Source organism: Bactrocera dorsalis, chromosome 1 (genome assembly GCF_023373825.1).
Source record: "Bactrocera dorsalis isolate Fly_Bdor chromosome 1, ASM2337382v1, whole genome shotgun sequence".
Classification (NCBI taxonomy): Eukaryota; Metazoa; Arthropoda; class Insecta; order Diptera; family Tephritidae; genus Bactrocera; species Bactrocera dorsalis.
This window is the reverse complement of record NC_064303.1, coordinates 61,709,666-61,731,837: the sequence shown is the minus strand read 5'-3', so window position 1 is coordinate 61,731,837 and position 22,172 is coordinate 61,709,666. Positions and strand designations below refer to the sequence as shown.

The 22,172-nt window shown below is 36.8% G+C and overlaps 1 protein-coding gene across 29 annotated transcripts in view; it reads right to left on the bottom strand.

Moving 5' to 3' along the window:
- LOC105224078 (voltage-dependent L-type calcium channel subunit beta-2) overlaps nt 1-22,172 on the bottom strand; it is a 995,088-nt gene that overhangs the window by 266,465 nt on the left and 706,451 nt on the right. For 26 of the 29 annotated variants that reach the window (XM_049462492.1, XM_049462493.1, XM_049462517.1 and 23 more), the window contains one exon: nt 21,453-21,620. The exons of the other annotated variants lie outside the window; for them this stretch is intronic. In XM_049462492.1, coding sequence (XP_049318449.1) covers nt 21,453-21,620 — 168 coding nt within the window. The remainder of the gene's footprint in view (nt 1-21,452; nt 21,621-22,172) is intronic. 29 annotated transcript variants of the gene reach the window in all.

Genomic DNA, 22,172 nt, shown 5'->3' with positions numbered 1-22,172 from the left:
AGCCCTTAATATGGAGGCGTGCGTTGGGGGGAGTTCGTCAGATTAGAGAAAAAAATCGATCCTTCGGGAAACTCGAGCGCGTAAGATTAAGAGATGGTAAATTAAATGCATGAAGACGAGTGTCTATTTCAATATTCTGACAGTTTGAGGGTGGCTTAGAAAAATAGCAGGGTGACAAATTTGTAAAAAAAAAACGTCACCTTGAAATACTCGAGCGCGATAGATTTTTTTTTTTCATTTTAAAGGTAATTCTGTCAGAATCACGAAAATCATATAATCTGACAGTTTCCGTGGTGCGATACAGGCAAAATCGTCGACAAAAGGTCAAGCGTACTGATCACCATAGCGTGGTTGTTGTTAGTAGACGCTTGACACTTTTGTTTGTTCCTCACTCTCTCGCACTGTCCTCATACTAACGTCTGCCGCCATGATGCTATCTCAGTTGATCACCATAGCGTGGTTGTTGTTAGTGCTTTTGTTTGTTTGTGGTGTTTTCTATTTTTTTCTGTTTACAGCGATCAGTTTTACATCCATTGTAAAAATGAGTGACATTAGTATCAAATGTGTTTTCTGTGGCGAAGAAACGTATGAAAAAATCAAAAAGTTTACTCCACAAACTCTAAATAAGTGTATAGCTGTTTTGGACTATCGCAAAGCGAAGCCGGTTGTCAGGAAGTTCAAGAAGTGGAAACCAACTTCGCCGATGACTCGAATGACGAAAACAGACATGTTTTTTTTTATTTTATTTTTTCTATTTTCATATTAATAAATTATTAAATTTTCTATACATATATAGGTATACATCCTGTAACAAAAACAAGAACCAAACAGAATTCTTCCACTTTTAAATCGTCAGATTAACGATATGCCTCTTTATAATTGTCAGATTATCTTTTGGGAAGACTCTGACATCAAGTTCATCCCCCTGCATAAAAATCTGACGCGCTCGAGTATCTCAAGGTCAACTTTTTTTACAAGTTTTAAAATCAATAAATGACTTTTGTCCACGTCGAAATTGTCAGAAATTTAAATGGTGCACTTTTTAGAGGTTCATTAACATTCGCTAAGAAAATCTGACACGTTCGAATAACTTATTTTTTTTTTTAACCTTTCATTACGGCCTTCAACCTTGAATTGATTGTCGACTATCAGAAATACAATGCGCGTATATACCATAAATGACTGACGCGCTTGAGTATTTTTATGTGACTGTTTTTTTTACATTTTTGAAAATAATTACCCGCTCTTCTCCCCACTAAAATGGAAAACTTCACCTAGACTTTCTTTTTTTTTTTAAACGTTATCTTGACAATCTAGTAAGTCTCCATGACGCTCCAGTAACAGCAAATTTAGCACTCCAGGCTCCCCTACTAATAGAAATAGCTTAGTTTTGCGTGTTTGTGACTGGTAATAAAGAATTTATTCATTACTTGACCAATAAGCCAAAGCAAAATTTCTATGATTTATTTAAATTACTCAATACTAATAGTTCTAAATTAGTTAAAAAAAAAACATTTTTGAAGTATCTTGCAAATGCACAAATTGTGTGAATATTAAGAAAGTAAATTGATATATTTTGTATTGTATATTACAATATACAAAGTGTACAATATTTATTAATATGTATTATCTTTTAACGCCGCGATTTGATGGTTCGGATGGATAGCAAAAAAATAAAGTTAATATAATAAATACCATGCATAAATGTTGCCAAAAAATTATTTGTAAAGGTTGGTACGCAGCTCTCAAGTAATTGCTCAAGAAAAAAAATACATTATTTCTGAAGTTTTTTGACAGCTGGTTACGCATTGTGAATGATCCACATTGGAAGAGCAAGAGAGAATAAACAAAGAAAATAAACTTTGTGCGTAATAGTATGTATGTATGTATGTGTATGGTAACATAAATATTTTCATTGAGATTTAAGAAATGTTGTTGATGGTTGGTAGGTTTTATACAACATTTCAAAATGGAATATATTTCATAATAATGATTTCAACTAATTTAGAATGAATTTGACGATTACTTCGAATTTCCTTCAAGATACAATTGTTGATTTGATGTTTCTTTGCAAAACCAGGTTTGCCATATTCACATTTTATTGAAAAAAAGTATTAAAAATTTGTATAGATTTCTTGAAAGCTGCGTACTAGCACAAGTAAAGCTTAGTACGCAGCTCTCAAGAAACGTAAAAACTTCATATAAAAAAACGCTTAAGAAACGGTCCAGAAACGTTCCTGCGATAAATTTAAGGTTGGTACGCAGCTCTCAAGTAATTGCATGTACATTATTACTAGAGGACTCCTCCACGCTTTACTCTGGGTGACCCAAGATAATACTACTACTACCATCTATATGGTTTCTATTAGTAAGATTATAACTTTTAGTTAATGAGATTGTGCAGCAACGTTAGTTTAGGAAAAATGAATCATAAAAGCATTTCCTGTGTTAATAAAGCATTGCTTTTTATGGGAATTTATTGTTGAATTTGGCCTCTGTGCCAGGGAAATCAACCGTTGAAAAGAGATTTGCTACGTTGGAAAGATTCGAAATGCGCACCGAGGACAATGAAGGCAGTAGATACGCTAACGAGGCGAACACTGAGCAAAGGGCCAACCGCATCATAATCCAACAAAAACAACGAATTGCTGATTCTGAGGAGTGTTTAAATGCTCTTTGATTAAACCGAATTTTTACGTCGGTGTGTGGCATTCATTGCTCCATTATTTCACACTGAAGTCTAATCGACAGATATTATAGTGGACTGCACATCATGAACCGGTTTTTTGGTTGCACTTTTATTCGCCGCCCTGGCAAGCCGGAACCGGGGCAAACGCTATGTCCCGCAATTTTTAAATCTATAATACATACATATCTTTGAAAATATTCATTTAAATCAAGTTTTGTATAGGTCCATATAGATCTAGGGCCGGCTTTAGTACAAAATCCCACGATTTCAGGCTTAAAAGTGGTATGGTTGGATAGAGCAGATGCTCCAGATTAAAAATATATTATATATATTATACCCGCCGCAAACTTATAGTTTTCGAGATATTTGTCTTTAAAGTTGAAAATTTCGTAAATTTTATTTTGCAATTTCACGATTTATAGTAACTCTTTCTTTTATATTATGTACTTTTTACACACTTACACTTCACTACGTTGTGTCTACATATTTATTTTATATTAATTATTTGGATATTTGCTTAAAATAGGTTTAGCCTGCGTTTGCAATGTTAGCGAAAAAAAAATTATTTATTTACGACATGGCATTAGAAAACTCAAAGATAAGAGTATTTCTCTACTACTTAATGGATATTATTATTCAGATAAACCTTCTTCTTCAATCACTCAATCTATTAAAATAAAAAAACCGCATCAAAATCTGTTGCGTACGTAGTTTTAAAGGTTTAAGCATACAAAGAGACATAGGGACAGAAAAATCGACCATCTTTTATACTAAGTATTAATATACATATAAATGTTAATATTTAACAGCTAATGGAAAACAATTACTAAAAATTTGTAAAAATGATTGTAAGAAAGAAAATTCAGTTTGTAATATATATATAAATGGTAAGATTTGGGAGCTAGTCCTAAATAACTACTGAAAATTTTAAAAAAATATAACAGTTATGTATAAACACGTAAACTTAAAAAGAATTAAATAAAAACAAATAAAATAACAATTCCAATTGTTTTATTTATCAGGAAAATGACTGATACGATAGGCAGTGCTAGCGAATGAATAACAAAACAAATAACCCATAGCAGGTGGCGTGATGACCAATGCACCAGTTTTCTGTGACCAATGAATAACCAAAAATAAGTTACCATAACAATTACCGAACAAACTATTTTCGGCAACAGATGACTAACCAAACAAATAGCCACGGGCGCTGTTAATCGAATAGTAAAAGATAGTTTGTAAATTAGCGCAAGAAAAGATATACATATACGTTTTTTTAAATTAAAAAACACTTTATTTCTTGACACTGACTCTTCTTCAGTACCCCAGGGACACCAGCCGATTTGAAGGTTTGAACATGCCGTGTTACAAGGCAGAGAGCAAATAAGTCAGTTGGAAGTAGTGTTGGGCGATGTTGTGACTTTTAAGGAACACTGCTACTTGTGACTGTGATTTTGTAGTAGCAGTGATTTTAAACTGTGACTGTGACTGTAAACAAATTGTAACAGACAAAGACCAATAAAGTAGAACAAAATTGTTTCCTTTTTCATTTAGGACAATGTACGTATTTATAAGAATAAACAGAAATTAACAAAGTAAATTCATTTTTAGAAAATCACCAAATACAAAGTATATACATAAAAGATAAAATTAAATAGTGTTAAAAATATTTACATTAAATGGAAAAGAAGGCCAAAATATTATGTTTGTAAATATTTTCCATTTGTGTTCAAAACAACAATATTTCAGTATTCCTTTCGCTTAATCTTGACCGACGATCACATACAATTTGCCCCGCTTTGGAAAAAATTCTCTCGAAAGGAACGGAAGAGGCTAAAACGCATAAATATTTTTTTGCTAATTCGTCCATTTTAGGGTATCTGTATTAATTTCAAGCCACCAATGAAATGGGTCGCAACTACGGGAAGCTAGGCCATCTTCCAAATAGCCCTGAGTTTCAATAATGGCTTTTGCTCCTACGCTACTATGTGATTTATGTTCATTAACGTATTTATCGAAAGAACTCCACATTGATACTGATTTTTCAACATTTTCTTCTGTTCTTTCAGTCTGAAATTCTATTTCTTCCCTTTGCATTTCTATCAGATAACGTTTTATTAGTTTTTTTTTTTTGTTATGAGCTGCTGATTCATCAGTCAACGCCATTAATTTGAATCTGGGGTCGAGAAAAGTAGCTACCGTAAGTGTATTGCTGTGTTGTGAATTGCTAAAACGTTCCCTAATTCCATTTAAAAAATTTCAATCACTTTTTGTATGATGTTTGAAAATATTTTAATTCGCAAGTGTCTATACTAATCTAATAGACCATTTGCGATTGGTATTACCAGCGAACCTGTACAATATGTTTCACCACTAGTGCTTACTGTGGCATCTCTAAATAGTTTACAAATTTTGCACAAAGTAGCAACAGTCGCCCACTCGTCGCTGGTTAATATAGTTAAATTTTTGTTTATAATTACTAAAGTACATTTCACCGCTTCCTCCAACTCCGAAAAACGCTCCAACATTGCCAGTGTGGAGTTCCATCTCGTTTCAACTTCTTGAATTAATTTTAGAGGTTCTTTACCGCTGTTGCGCTGGTAATTTCCAAACGCTTCGCTTCAATAACTTGCTTGTTATTTCACTGTTTGATATTAGCCGCGCGACATTTAAAATCTTAGTCTGGGTGAAAGGCTTTGGTAATGCAGTCGAAGTTGATGGGATATCCTCTCCAAAAGTAACAGGCGCATTTTGCGACGCTGGCGTAGTTTCCGACTGCAAAAACATTTTCACAATACCAATTTGATGATAACTTCAAAATTATAAATATTACCATTTCCAATTGAACAGTAGGGTGCCTCCGTTCCATATGTTTTTTTTAATTGATGTTGACGTTTTATATGATATTTTGGATTTACAAATATCACATTTTCCGAAAACAGCATCCACTTCTTTAAAAAATTGCCACACATAACTCGTTTTGGTTTTTTTCGACACAGACATCTTTAATTTTTATTACGTATAAGCAAACTGATTTGTAACCGTTTCGTACAAAAATTAATGTAAATGACCCGTAATTTAATTACGCACATTTTTAAAGTCACAATAAATATATTCTCTAAAGGTTTTTTTTTCAATATAAGGATACTCAATACAAACTATTTAAAGTAAACGAAAACATACTTTTAAAAATATTTCGTTACTTATAAAATACTTTTTATAAGTTTTTTTTAAATTACTATATGAATCGATGCAATTTTAAGATTAAAAGTTTTATAATTGGCTTACTACAGCATTGAGGTTTTGTAATCAATTTAATTTGTACATAAGTATTACCCGTTTAAAGCTAAATTAACTTTTTATATCTTAACCAATTTTTACTTATCTAAAATTGAAGAAAATTCATAGCTTTAATGAATATGAATTCATCACAGCCGCAATTTTTTATGTTACACTGTGAATGCTATTTTGCAACATTCGCAATTTTTCATGTTTCCCTGTGAATGCTATTTTGTCACAGTCGCAATTTTTCATGTGATACTTTGACTGCTACTTTGTTTCCCATGTGTTCGTTAATTCCAGTCACTGCTACTTTAAGAAACTTGTCACAGCTTTGACCAGTGATTTTTAAGTGACAAAGTCACAGGTACTCAAATATTTGCCAACTCTAGTTGGATGAAGGCAGCTAAAAGAGACGGTCGTCATAAACGCGAGTCGCAACGTGTTCCTTATAATTCTTTAAAATCATATACATATTCGTGTTTCTTTAAATATATTGATTTAAACCGACATCAACGGTCCACCTAAAATTGTTTTAACATCTTAGAAATGAGATTTCTGTATCCAACGTCCAACCAAAACATTGGTCCTCGAAAGAGCGTGTAAGTTCAGACGCGCAACGGCAAAAGTACAGAATTTTATTGTACACAACGTTTATGCACAGAAGCATAGGGTCTAAGTTCAGACGCAACGGCAAAAGTACAGGAATTTCTTGTACGCAACTGTTATACGGCAGAAAGTTAGGAAGCTCAAACGGGCGACGAAAATTTCGCTACTTATAAAATATCGACTGCGCTGCTACGAATATGGGAAACGAAGCGGCGAAACGCCGCCACATCAACGTCACTACGCCAGCGAGTTAACGGAAAACATTTTAAGAGAAATACACACGCAACGTTTAGTGTGTGCCAGCAACCTGTAAGAAGAGAGGGCAAGGTACCTCAGATTAGAAAGTGGAAGTGAAACGAAACGTTAACAAAGGCAAACAATGCAAAAAAGGCATCGAGTTACGAGCTCTGGAAAAAGCAAGATGATCAAAATAAATACGCTAAAGGTTAGCCAGCTGAATGATCTTTTAACAGCGAATGATTTGTCGCTGACGGGTACCAAGGCAAGCAAAATAGTAAAGCTGCAAGAGGTTCTGAGTGCCGACGAAGTGGAGGCAATCTATATTGAGGAAGGAAGTTCCAGTCTGACTAGTGATTTAAAAGTTCAAATCAACAGCTTACAAGAAGCAATCACAAGTTTAACGTCAGCTATAACGGTAATTACCCAAAAGTCAACCGCGGTACCAAATAGCAGAGGAGGTCAACAAGAGGCAAGCGACAGCGATGAAGAAACACTAAAGTCAAGTGTATCGACGTGGGAAGCAGCCTAAGATCTCAGAAAACCAATACAGCGGGAGATGTCGATTCAGGATATTATTGAAATTATGCCTGAATTCGACCCATTAAAAGATTCAACATCAGCAACACAGTTCATATCTCGTACGGAAGAATTGCAACAATGCTACGGATGGAAGAAGAACAAAATCTTGATCGCAGTTCAACATAAAATGAAAGGCATGGCCAAACGTTGTATCCATCAATATGCACATCATCAGTGGTCTTAATGATAGTGCAATAACGAAGCCATTAGCAATGATAAATTTACAACGTCAAGTGAACTATTGGTGGCATTGAAGAATCTATCAGCAACTAGTAGTACATTACATTAACATAAATACTATCAAGTCAACACTCAACGAAAACCGAAATTAAATACAACGGCAGGCAGACACAAATAAAGTGCTTCAACTGCAACGAGTTGGGATATATAGTATTGCAGCCAAGTGTCCGCTACCACAACGTAAACTAAGGTGCACGATAAAACGTGCAGTAAAAAGGCATCAGTTGCGAAGATTGCCAATCACCAGGAACATGACGAGGCTCCTCAAGTTATGAAAGTAGTGGAGCTGAATGAGAATACACTCGAAGCGTTCATCGATATGGGCAGTGTGTGCTCGTTGATACGGGGAATGGCAGCCAAAGAAATGCAGACTCAGGAACCGAACTGATGCTTCATGAGTTTCGCCGGATCCAAAGTGAAGGTGACTCGTCAGGTCAACGTAGTGGCAACAATCGACAACGTCAAACATAAAGTGACATTATACTTAGTTCCGGGCGAATTATTATTACATGATATTTTAATGGGTCGAGACGTTCTACAAAGCAACGGTTATCAAATGGTAAGTGGAGAGGGTGTGCTACATCTGCAAGAGCCGTGGACCTTAACGTATCCAGCGATTTATTGGACCAGGAACGAGGTAAGGCAATGAATATTTTGTTAAGTTATGAAAATTGTTTTGCAGAAGGAATCAACCAAATTGACAGATGCGGAAATGGCTATAGAAGTCACGGTACTATTCTGGGCAAACTTTACCAAGTGCCGTTCTCACAGTGACCAACATTGTCAAAAGTTTTAAAGGAACCGCTAGACAATGACATAATCCGGCCCAGCGATTCCCACACGCAGCGTCAGTCCTCCTAGTAAAGAAGTCCAACGAGGAAAGTCATATGTGTATCGACTACCGAGCGCTCAATGAGGTCACGGTTAAGAAGAACTACGTAATGCCGATAGTCGAAGAGCAACTTTCACGGCTATCGGGGAAAAAGTTGTTTTCCACATTGGACATGACATCCCGCTACTATCAAGTACCAATGAAGGAAGAAACAAAGAAATTCACTGCATTTTTACAATTGAAGGATTGTTTGAGCATCGGGACAAAGTGGTCAACTATGTCGATGAGGTCATTATAGCCACAAGGACAGTCAACGAAGGCATCGAGGTACTTAAAGAATTCCTTGAAGCCGTAACTGCATCAGGTTTTGCGCTTAGACAATCCAAATTCACATTCTTAGCGCAGCAAATACGGTTTCTGGGGCATGATATAGACGGTAATGGCATACGATCCGGGGAACTTAAAACGGAAGTAATTGAGGAGTTCCGAGAACAACGACAACCATAGGCTGTACAATAATTTCTGGGCATAACTGGTAATTTTCGGAAGCGTTGCAAAGACAAGACGCCGCATTAAACGAAATCATCGAAGTTCTGAACGGCAAAGAGGCATTCAACGCACGTCAACTGAAAGATGACTACTCGTTCATATGGCAAGGTCAGCGGCTATATCGCAAAGTAGAGGACAACAAGAGACTAGTGGTTCCCAGAGGCGTAAAATGGCGCTTAATACGAGCATGTCATGACGATACGGGACATTTTGATCCAGACAAGACATGCGAACGATTGTCTAAGGACTTTTGGTTTGCTCGTATGCGACCGTATGTGAAGTTCTATGTTGCATCGTGTCCAGAATATTGCATTAACAAGGCATCGTGTGGCAAGAAGGAAGCACAACTCCACGTTAGCGAAGTAGTGCCAATACCATTTAGATGCATACTTATTGATCATCTAGACCTTTTATGCGAGGCCTTGAATGCTCGAAAATTCTACGAAAAGATGCGGCGGCTTACAGAAGGTTTCAAGACCGGAGCATACTCATGTAGAACCCCCCAAGGTGATCTAGTCACCGATGCCCAGAGCATACTTAAATTATGGAGGGACACTTCTCCAGGCTGCTGAATGGCAGTGAACACACAACATCAGGAGAAGACGAACCCGATTCCTCAATCGATGACGATGGAGAAGACGTTCCATCGCCCGTCCAAGAAGAAGTTCGAATAGCAATTACCCGCCTGAAGAACAACAAAGCGGCGGGGGCAGATGGATTGCCAGTCGAGCTATTCAAACACGGCGGCGAAGAACAGATAAGGAGCATGCATCAGCTTCTTTATAAAATATGGTCGGACGAAAGCATGCCCAACGATTGGAATTTAAATGTGCTATGCCCAATCCATAAAAAAGGAGACCCCACAATCTGCGCCAACTACCGTGGGATTAGCCTCCTTAATATCGCGTATAAGGTTCTATCGAGCGTATTGTGTGAAAGATTAAAGCTCACCGTCAACAAACTGATTGGACCTTATCAGTGTGGCTTTAGACCTGGTAAATCAACAACTGACCAGATATTCACCATGCGCCAAATCTTGGAAAAGACCCGTGAAAGGAGAATCGACACACGTCACCTCTTCGTCGATTTCAAAGCTGCTTTCGACAGTACGAAAAGGAGCTGCGTTTATGCCGCAATGTCTGAATTTGGTATTCCCGTAAAACTAATACGGCTGTGTAAACTGATGTTGAGTAACACCAAAAGCTCCGTCAGGATCGAGAAGGACCTCTCCGAGCCGTTCGATACCAAACGAGGTTTCAGACAAAGCGACTCCTATCGTGCGATTTCTTCAATCTGCTGCTGCAGAAAATAGTTCGAGCTGCAGAACTTAATCGAGCAGGTACAATCTTTTATAAGAGTGTACAGCTGCTGGCTTATGCCGATGATATTGATATCATCGGTCTCAACATCAGCGCCGTTAGTTCTGCTTTCTCCAGTCTGAATAAGGAAGCAAAACAAATGGGTCTGGCAGTGAACGAGGGCAAGACGAAATATCTCCTGTCATCAAACAAACAGTCGTCGCACTCCCGACTTGGCACTCACGTCACTGTTGACAGTCATAACTTTGAAGTTGTAGATAATTTCGTCTATCTTGGAACCAGCGGAAAAATTCTGCGAAAGATTTATGGTCCTTTGCGCGTTGGCCACGGCGAATATCGCATTCGATGGAACGATGAGCTGTACGAGATATACGACGACATTGACATAGTTCAGCGAATTAAAAGACAGCGGCTACGCTGGCTAGGTCATGTTGTCCGAATGGACGAAGACACTCCATCTCTGAAAGTATTCGACGCTGTACCCGCCGGGGGAAGCAGAGGAAGAGGAAGACCTCCACTCCGTTGGAAGTACCTGGCTACGCTTGGAATATCCAATAGGCGCCACGTAGCGAAAAGAAGAAACGACTGGCGCGCTGTTGTTAACTCGGCTATAATCGCGTAAGCGGTGTCTACGCCAATTAAGAAGAAGACAACATGGCAATGTATACATAATAGTCATTGTTTGTGTTTTCACGAAGTACGTTGTATTAAAAGCACTACGTAATATGAAAAAACTCCCGTTGTTAGTACACTGCGAGATTTTATGACAATCTACGGATGCCCGAGGAAAATAGTTTCCGACAGGGGCACATCGTTCATCAAAGCCGATTATACGACGCCACAACGAATTGCTACGTGGTCGAAGATCTACCATACATACCGAACCAGCGGAAGCGCCACGCAGGAATATTTACGAACAACAATGTGAAACGACGGTGCGCTTTAAATATGACGAATGACGACTACGACACCAAATGTTCGCCTAAGAGCATCGACGATGACACCAACAGACACCAATATATATTTTGAATATTTTTAAATTTATTAAATATTGTGAAAATGGCTTTCCAAATAAATAAAAAAACGAAGTGAAATGGGACAATTTTGCGAAGCAATAACTGAAACTCATGCAAAATGCAAAATTTGCAAAAAAGATATATCTTATAAAACGTCTAATACGATCCAGGAGCAGCGACCGTGCAAAAAGTAGCAATTATACCAACGGAAGAGTCAGAGCATAGCATGAAGTTACGAAAACAAATGTACAATACGGTAAAACATAATATTTTTACTTCGGATTTCAGTTAAGAGGTTTAAATAGGCTCTTCATTAAGGCCTTACAACAGTCTCATTCGTTAAAGCGCTAAATCCTGAACATGATCTGCCCAGTCGGCATGTAGTATCAAGAACTATATTTCCGTCATTATATGAAGAATGTCTCGAAAAAATGAAGCTAAAAGTGGCGAATGGTGTTAAATTGTGCATTACAACCGATTGTTGGACATCTCGCAGTACAGTGAGCTACATAGCAATTACACTACATTTTGTTAGTGAAATTTTTGAATTTAATAATATATGTATTACTGGATTGCTGTCCGATGTATGAGACACATACTGCCAAAAACTCAACTGAGTTGGGGTATTTGATAAAATAGTATTTACATTGTCTGATAATGCAAACAATATAAAGAGTGCCTTCAAAAATGAGCTCAAACTACGCCACTTCGGCTGTTTTGCGCATACGTTAAATTTAATTGATAAAGCAAGTATAAGTGGCAATCAAGGTTATACTGTTTTACAAAAAGTAAAAAAAAATTGTCGCACATTTCAGAAAAAGCACTTCTAAAAATGGAAAATGTATGAGCTTTCAACGCAATGCTGGTACCGAACCTTTAAAACTAATTCAAAGTGTTGATACTCGCTGGAATTCTATATTTTATATGTTTCAACGTTTTATTAAAGTGTTAAAAGTACTGTCGTGCTCATAGATAAGGAACTACTCCCAATTAACCCTGACAAATGGTTGCTGTTAAAGGATTTGCTTGCTGTATTAAAACCTTTTGACTACACCACAAAAGAAATAAGCGGCCAAAAATATTGCACTGGATCTATTATCTCTATTGTAAATGGTCTCAAAACGTGTTTACTAGGTGGACGAAAGCCAATACTTATGTAGATCCTGTAAAAGCTGTAGCTTTTGAATTACTAAATGGTATAAATGACAGATAAGGGAAAAGAGCAACACTCTAGGCATGGCATAATTCTTGGATCTTCGTTTCAAAAATTTCGCCAAGCAAATGAACCACAAGTAGAAACCTCAATGTTTTCAAGAGCTATATAGGCTATAATACGGCGCTAAACAAGCCGCGAGGTACTAGTAATTCAAGAGCCTTTATCGAGGTTCAGCGTTATTTGGAAGAGGAAATTTGGTTGAAAAGCGGACCCCTTCAAATGGTGGCAGCACAACATAAAATTAGGATGTTTAGCGTCATCGGTTCCCTGCGAACGGTTCTTTTTCTCAAGCTGGACTTATTTTAAGTGAAAGGAGAATGCGCTTGGACGATGAAACGATGATTTTTTTTAAGTGCGAATCAGTAATAGTGAAGAGTTTTTTCAGTTATGATTTTAAAATAATTTTTTACTTGTTCTTACTTAATTACTTTAACTTAATCTTATAATTTGAATTAGATTAATATTATTTTTAATCTAAAGAGTGAAAAAACTGCTTAATTTTGAATATCAAATCATTTTTTGCATTTTATTATTGATTTGAACATGTGCGATTTGAAATAAAGAGTATATTTTTAATTTGAAAACTTATTTTCATGATATTTAATTTAATATAATGTTAATATTAATTAGTATTAATAAAATTAAAATTAAAGGTATTGCATTAAAATTAATTTCTTTTATTTCAGATTATATATTTTTATTTTGGCTTTATAGCAGGTAAGATCAAAAATGATTTAAGAATCGAAATCGCTCTTTTCACTGAAAGATAAAAATCACTACTTCCCACACATCACATCAATGAACGGATTTATTGAGAGAAAACTGCGGTGAGCAGATAATTTCAAGTTTTTGGCCGATCGATTGGCTATCAAGATTGTGTGATATCATACCGTTAGACTTTTTCCAGAGTGGGTATGTAAAGTCTAAAGTCTATGCGGATAATCCTGCTTTGATTCAGGTCTTGGAGTAAATATCACTCATGTCATTCGTCGTCGTTACCAGTCTTAATGTTCCATCGAGTCATTGAAAATTGGACCCAATGAATAGACCATCTGAGACGTAGCTGCAGCCAACATTTGAAAGAGATAATTTTCAAAAGATAAATGCCAAAGATTGTTTTTTTTTCGGATGGTGATAAACATTAACCATTAAATTTGAAATTTCTGTTTTTTTTTCATAAAAAAAGTAAGGAACCTCGAAATGGATCCCCCGCAGTTGTGGTATGTGAGGTACCTCAATAAAACTCTGATGATATTTTGGGATGTCAAAAATAGATCAAATTGCGTCAATACTCCAACATCCCATATATGAAATCTCCCATATACCTAATAAAATATTTTCAAACCTCTGATTGGAATTATACCGTATATATCAGTCAATATGCAAGATATCTTTGCAAAATTAACTGAACGTATAATATTGAATATGATTTAATAAATGAAAGGCAATTGTTTTTTAATAGGGATGCTACAAAAGCTACAAGAGAAGACCGATGGGGACAGCTAAAGACGACATATTTTTTCCGCTCTTTAAACATTTCTCTTCAGTAAGGTTTGTTAGTTCATCATAAAAACCAAATTTGCGAAAATACATACATAATTGCATTCACAGGAATAAAGAATTTCATTGATACCCTAAACCATTCCTGCTTTATGTACAAAAAAAATTTAGCGCTAATAAAGGAAAACAAGTAAGTACAAGGTGTGTTCCAAAGTAAACAGAACTTAAAAAAAATGGGTTTTCGGCAAAATCAATTTATTTTATTCAAAATCTACTTCTGCTTCAATACGAACGAGTGTTTAATGATGTCCTTCGAATATTGGATTCTGAGCAATTTTTGGTCGTCAGACAATTTGTGCGGAACAAACCGTGCACACACCTTTCATAAGAAGCCCAAATGTTGGGCCAAAATGCGATAAATCGATGTTTTGGAGATGTTCAATTCCATTTCCATAAATTTCAGCGATGATTTCGGCTGATTTTTGATGAATTCTCGCACAGTTTCGATGGAATTTTCGATGATCACAGATTTTGATTGGCGATCAACATGTTATTTATGTCTTCACGACCACTTTGAAAACGTTAGAACCACTCGTGCACTCTGCTACGTGATAGGCAAACATCGCCATAAACTTTTTCCATCAATTGAAACGTTTCCGTAAAAGTTTTACCAATTTTAAAGCAAAATTTAGTGTTGGCTCTTTGTTCGAAGCTCAATTTGGCACCGATAGCGCAAACATACGACACTTAAAATGCAATAACTTCACTTCCAATCAGTGAAATGTCATGAAATCAATGAATAATCGATAAAGATAGCAGATTCTAACGCACCAGTCGACATATACGAGGTGTGTTCAAAAAGTATCGCGAATCTTAACTGACAGTTTTCTTCGATTGCAGGGGCGTGGTGCATAATGAGTTCTTGCCACAGGCAAGAACGGTCAATAAGGAATATTACCTGCAAGTTATGCACAATTTGCGCGAAGCAATCCGCCAGAAACGCCCGGTTTTGTGGAAGAACAAAAATTGGCTTTTGCACCACGATAACGCCCCTGCTCACACACATCGTTGCTTTTGAGCGACTTTTTGGCCAAAAACAACACACTAATGATGCCGCAGCCACCGTATTCCCCAGATCTGGCCGCCTGTGACTTTTTCTTGTTCCCTAAACTGAAAAGGTCCATGAAAGGACGACGTTACGCTTCTCTTGACGAGATAAAGACGGCATCGAAGAAGGAGCTGAATAAGATAAAAAAAAAAATGATTTTTGAAGTGCTTCGAAGATTGGAAAAACCGTTGGCACAAGTGTATAATACCTCATGGGGATTACTTTGAAGGGGACAAAATAGATATTCATGAATAAATACATAATTTTTGAAAAAACACAAAATTCGCGATACTTTTTGAACACACCTCGTAGATGGCGCCACCAGGGGCTGCTAGATTCAAAAAGTCCTGTTTACTGTGGAACCTACCTTGTACATATTCAAACTTTATTATATTAATCGGTTCTAACAAACTTTATTATCTTAATCGGTTACTGCAAAACATGAATGTAATTTGTTTAGTCTTTGGTCTTAAAACGGAATTCAGTACTTTAATACAGTTACAAGTCTCTAAATTTGAGATTTTGAATTAAAAGCAATTTTTATGACTTGAGACGATTTTGGAATTCAATATGCGACAGTCACAATAAGTGTTCAAAAATACCAACACAGAGCTAATACGGGAGAACACAAATTTTCGTAGAATAGAACTGCAACCAAATACACAGTGCAATGGATCATAAATGGCTCAGTAATCAGTCGATAAATAATATACCACGGGTATCCCAAAAGACTGATGCCATAACTTTGCCAGCCGACTTTTTCGGCTTTTTACTCTTGAGGACTGGTTCATAAAATGCAGTGCACTAGGTTGTTTGTCGATTAGACTTCATTGTGAAATGATGGAGCCATGATTCTAGTGTCACACACCAACGCAAAAATTCGGTTTAATCCCGATTAGAGAGTACTCAAACACTCCTATGATGCGGGTGCCACTTTGCTCAGTGTTCGCCACGTTAGGGTGTCTACTGCCTTCATTGCCCTCGGTGCTCATTTCGCCTCTTTCCAACTTAGCATATTTCTTTTCAACGGTGGATTTCCCTGCTGCAGAGTACAAAAAGTAATGCTCTATTAAAACACGTATTTTAAAGGTATGAACTGACTAGAAATCATATAGATAATGATAGTAGTACCATTTCGGTATCAGCCACAGTAAAGCGTGGACGAATCCTCTAAAAATAAAAAAAAGTGTGACTTTGAATCACAATAGTTAATAGATTGAAATGTCAGTTTCTTCAAAATTACAAACAAGAATTTTTTAGTTTTGTTACCTGCTAGCTATCCTGTGATAAATTTGAAATAATAGCTTTTGACTAAAATCTAGAAACTGAATTGTTAATAGTAACTTGTCACAAATTGAGAACTTACTTTTAATCTTTTAAATTGTAACAAGAGACTGCTTACTGAATTGGGCTATTAATCTCATATCCCTGATGTCATGGTATGCTATCTACAAATTTATGTTTTCTACAACCATTCAGTACAATAAATTTAGTATCTTCGGTTAAGTTTATGTCTGATATGTATGCACATATATCTCTTTTAAAGAACACTTTAACATTGTTTTCTATGAGGGGAAGTAAAATTTTTTAAAATGAAGTTTTGCCAAAAGTATATGCAAAATTACTTTTTCTTTACATTCCAATAATGTTAAATTATGTACAGGTTGTTATTTCGGAGGGTGTTTCCTTTTCCGAAAAAAATTAATTCGTAATGTAAAAGTTTTTTTTATAAATTTGTTGTTTTTGATGATTTTGTGGTTAAAAAAAAACACGTTTTTATTGACATGAATCGGTGGCAGTTATCGTTAGAGAAATATTATCGTGCATTTCTATGTGCCGCAATTCCAAGAGGAATTATCGTCGATAAACAAACTTCAATTGTAGTGTGCAATTAACGATTGCTTTCTCGTTCAATTAATGATAATGAGGAAATTTCTTAAATACCTTGTTTAGCACATTCTGTTAGGGATCACCATATAGCAGAACGGGAATTATGAGTGACTTATAGAGTTTGGTTTTTGTTCGTCGAGAGAGGACTTTGCTTCTCAATTGCCTTTTTAGTCCGTAGTAATACCTGTTGGCAAGGGTTATCCTGCGTTGGATTTTCAGTCTGACATTGTTGGTGGTGTTTACGCTGGTTCCAAGATAGACGAAAATATCTACGACTTCAAAGTTATGACTGTCAACAGTGACGTGAGAGCCAAGTCGCGAGTGCGACGACTGTTTGTTTGATGATATTTAGATATTTAGTCTTACCCTCTTTCACTGCCAGACCCATCTGCTTTGCTTCCTTGTCCAGCCTGGAATAAAGCAGAACTAACAGTGCGGGTGTTGAGACCGATGATATCAATATCATCGGCATACGACAGCAGCTGTATACTCTTATAAAGGATTGTACCTACTCGATTAAGTTCTGCAGCTCGAATTATTTTCTCCAGCAGCAGATTGAAGAAATCGCACGATGAGGAGTTGCCTTGTCTGAAACCTCGTTTGGTATCGAACGGCTCGGAGAGGTCCTTCTCGATCCTGACGGAGCTTTTGGTGTTACTCATCGTTAGTTTACACAGCTGTATTAGTTTTACGGGGATACCAAATTCAGATATCGCGGCATAGAAGCAGCTCCTTTTCGGGCTGTCGAAAGCAGCTTTGAAATCGACGAAAAGGTGGTGTGTGTTGAGTCTCCTTTCACGGGTCTTTTCCAAGATTTGGCGCATGTTGAATATCTGCTCGGTTGTTGATTTACCAGGTCTAAGGCCATACTGGTAAGGTCCAATCAGTTTGTTGACGGTGAGCTTTAATCTTTCACACAATTCGCCTTCTCCTGGCGTTGTACGTTCACTTCCATTCAGCAGGCTGGAGAAGTGTTCCCTCCATAATTTAAGTATGCTCTGGGCATCGATGACTATATCACCTTTGGGGGTTCTACAAGAGTATGCTCCGGTCTTGAAACCTTCTGTAAGCCGAAACATTTTTTATCTATCCCATCCCGCACGTGTACCGTTGCGAGGTAGGCTGTCTGTTTTTTCACCGCTGCAAACCTTCTTTGTGTTTATTAACGTGAATTTTTTGCTGCACAGAGGCGGGTACGAATCTTGGCTGCTACAAGATAGTGGTCCGAGTCGATGTTAGGACCTCTTCCGTCTATCACAACATGATCGATCTGGTTGGTGACTTTTCGATCCGGAGACAGGTAGGTAGTTTGCTGTATTTTCTTGTGCTGGAATCTAGTACTACAGATAACCATATTTCGGGCCCCGGCGAAATCGATCAGCCTCAGCCCATCTGGGGACGTTTCGTCATGGAGGCTGAATTTATCAACCGTAGTGCCAAAGATACCTGCATAGCCCACCCTGGCGTTAAAGTCGCCAAGCACGATTTTGACGTCGTGGCGGGGGCAGCTTTCATAGGCGCGCTCCAAGCGCTCATAGAAGGTATCTTTGGTCACATCGTCCTTCTGTTCCGTCGGGGCGTGGACGCAAATCAGCGATATGTTGAAGAACCTCGCTTTGATGCGGATAGTGGCTAGACGTTCATTCACCGGGGTGAATGATAGTACTCGGCGACGGAGTCTCTCTCTCACCACGAAACCCACACCAAACTTGCACTCCTTTTATGGCCAATGTAGTAAATGTCACAAGAACCTGCTCGTCTCTGTCCTTGTCGCGTCCATTGCATTTCTTGGACGGTGGTGATGTCAGCCTTTATTTTCCCCGAGGACATCAACCAGCTGGGCAGCGGCACCTTCCCAATTAAGGGACCGGTCATTCCAGGTGCATGCCCTCAATTCGTAGTCCTTATTTCGTTTGCCATGGGGGTCATCAAAAGGAGGGTCACTCATCCGAGACTTGTTATTCCTTTTCATTGGTATGATTTTTTACTTAGCGGGTCCCAAACCCAGCGCACAACGCTGCGGAGGGGATGTTTCGCCTCTTTCACTTTAGCTACCCTTCAAATTTTGATTTTTGATTTTGTGATTTTTGTAGCTATTGCGATCGCTACTTTTCTTAATAACATAGATATTTTAAGTAGTTCTAACCTGCAATTAAGCCAAAACAAAAATACATAATCTGAAACAAAAGGAATTAATTTTAATGCAATACCTTAAATTTTCCATAAATTAAAACAGAATATATTGTATATTCAACAAAATTCAATAAACATGTTTTTTTATTTATTAATTATGATTAATATTAATAATAATCATGAAAATAAGTGCTCAAATTAAAAAAATACTCTTTATTTCAAATCGCACATGTTCAGATCTAAAATGAAATAAAAATTAATTGATTTTCAAAAAAAACAGCTTTAGATTGAAAATAACATTAATATAATTCAAATTATAAGATTAAGTTAAAGTAATTAAGTAAGAACAAGTAAAAACTTAGCTCACATACACATTAAATGTAAATTTTAAGATCACAACGCGTAACATCCTAATTTTATCGGAGCTATGTGAGACAGATAAGGATATTTACATTTGTTGTGCTGCCACCATTTGCAGGGGTCCGCATTTCGAGCAATTACTACCTCTTCCAAATAACGCTGAACCTCGATAATGGCTCTTGAATAACAAGTACCTCGCGGCTGGTTCGAGGCAATATTGGAGTCTATATAGCTCCATATTGAAAACTCTCGAGGTTTCTACTTGTGGTTCTTGGTTCATTTATTTGGGCTTCTTGAATTATTCTAACAACATCTGCAATGATACGAGTTTTAAACATGTCGGCTATTGTGGGGTCCGAAAAGGCAAAATTTTTGAAACGAGGATCCAAGAATGATGCCATGCCTAGAGTGTACTCCTTTCGGTATTTCCTAATCATTCATTTATACCATTTAGTAATTCAAAAGCCACTGCTTTTATTGGCTTTTGTCCACCTAGTATACAAGCTTTTGAGACCAATAACCATCGATCCGGTGCAATATTTTTGGCCGCTTATTTCTTTTGTGGTGTACTCAAAAGGCTTTAATAGAGTAAGCAAATCCTTTAGCAACAACCATTCGTCAGGATTAATTCGGGGTAATTCCTTGTCTACGAGAGCGGCAGTACTTTTAATAGCATCTTCCACTTTTATAAAACGTTCAATCATATAAAATGTAGAATTCCAGCGAGTTTCAACGCTTTGAATAAGTTTCAAAGATTCGGTACCAGCATTGCGTTGAAAACTCATAATTTTTCCATTTTTAGAAGTGCTTTTTCTGAAATGTGTGACAATTTTTTTACTTTTTGTAAAACAGTATTAACGTCATGGCCACTTATACTTGCTATAACAATTAAATTTAACATATGCGCAAAACAGCCGAAGTGGCGTAGTTTGAACTCATTTTGTAAGGCACTCTCTATATTATTCGCGTTATCAGACACTGCAAATATTATGTTATCAAATACCCCCCACTCAGTTGTGATATTTTGTATTTGCTCGGCTAATTTTTTGGCAGTATGTGTCTCACTCATTGGACAGCAATCCATTAAATTTTTGTTAAATTCATAATTTTCACCAACAAAATGTAGTGTAATAGCTATGTAACTGTATTGCGAGATGTCCAACAATCGGTTGTAATGCAGAATTTAACAACATTCGCCACTTTTAGTTTCACACGTTCTAGATACTACATGCCGACTGGGTAGTTCATATGCAGGATTTATTCAAAATCACAATTTCTATTTCTAACACCAAAAAAATCACCACATTAATGTTCATAAGCTAGGGCCAATTGTAAATTTCATTCACAGGGAAATATTGGCATGAAGAAAAATCACCAATCACTGATATTTTGGGCTAGCAATAGCAGTGACTATAAGCGATTTTTCAATCACAGTGATAAAATCACCGGTGATGAAATATCGCTTATCACTATGCTCCACTCGTCCCGATATAGCTAAACTTTTTTCCAAAAATAATACGGTTGTGACCGAATTTAAAGCCAAATACCATAGATCAATCACCGTATTCAGCAGATTTGGCTCCAAAAAGTGCTTATGAAAAGTGTTTGGAGGACCGGCAAAATCGTTGGCATAAGTGTATTACATCTGGTGGGGATTACTTTGAAGGCGACAAAATAAATATTGTTGAATAATTAAATATTTTGCGTTTATATTTCCTTGTTTCTATGAACATCAATAGCCTCAGCCCAGTTCAGTTTCAATCTACTGTATTTACACTTTAAATAGTGTACGTAACATTGTTGCCATTTTGAAACAGCCCAACAGCCCCATCTTGTACAAGGACAAGATAAGATAAATAAAATGTTTGCATCTACGCTTTTAAGAATACTTACCTCTAGGTATTCAGCAATATGCTCACATGCATCCTCCAGTTGATTTTCATCAAGTATCACATCAAACATCTCTGAGGGACACTGCGCTAGTTTTTCAGCAGCAACCATTTGAACTGAAAGATTTTTAGCTTGAGATTTTCCCCTTGATTTAATCAACCTTTGTAGAACCTAAAAGAAAATTTGGTATCTACAATCTGGTTCTCTATAGTTGTATACGGGATTGTATTGAACGCACCATAATATTAAGCGTTTCGCATCATCTCTTAAAAATAATGTGATGTTTTAATATGTATACATAATTTCTTATGCGTTGCAAATTTTTTGATTAAAACACTTTGGATTAAAATTTAAATGCTTTGCTCATAATGTTGGGAGCGAAAATTAACAATTAAATTGTTGACGCAATTTGGTCATACCAAATGAACACATCCCTGCATAGTGCTCCTAACTCGTCTAAATACGAATTAGAGGACAATGCAAAAAACACCCAACAGCGCCAACATAGGAACGAAGAACTCAACCAACAGAAAGACACAATAAAACGGTCACCACAGCGGACGGACATGCAGGCGCCAAAACCAGCAGCAGCATATTAGCAGCATAATCAATATATCAACGCGGGAATAAGTGACCACATCAGGTTTTATTTAAAATTTATAATTATATTTATATTCATTATATATATATATATAGTTATTAGGGTGTCCGTTATTTACCAAA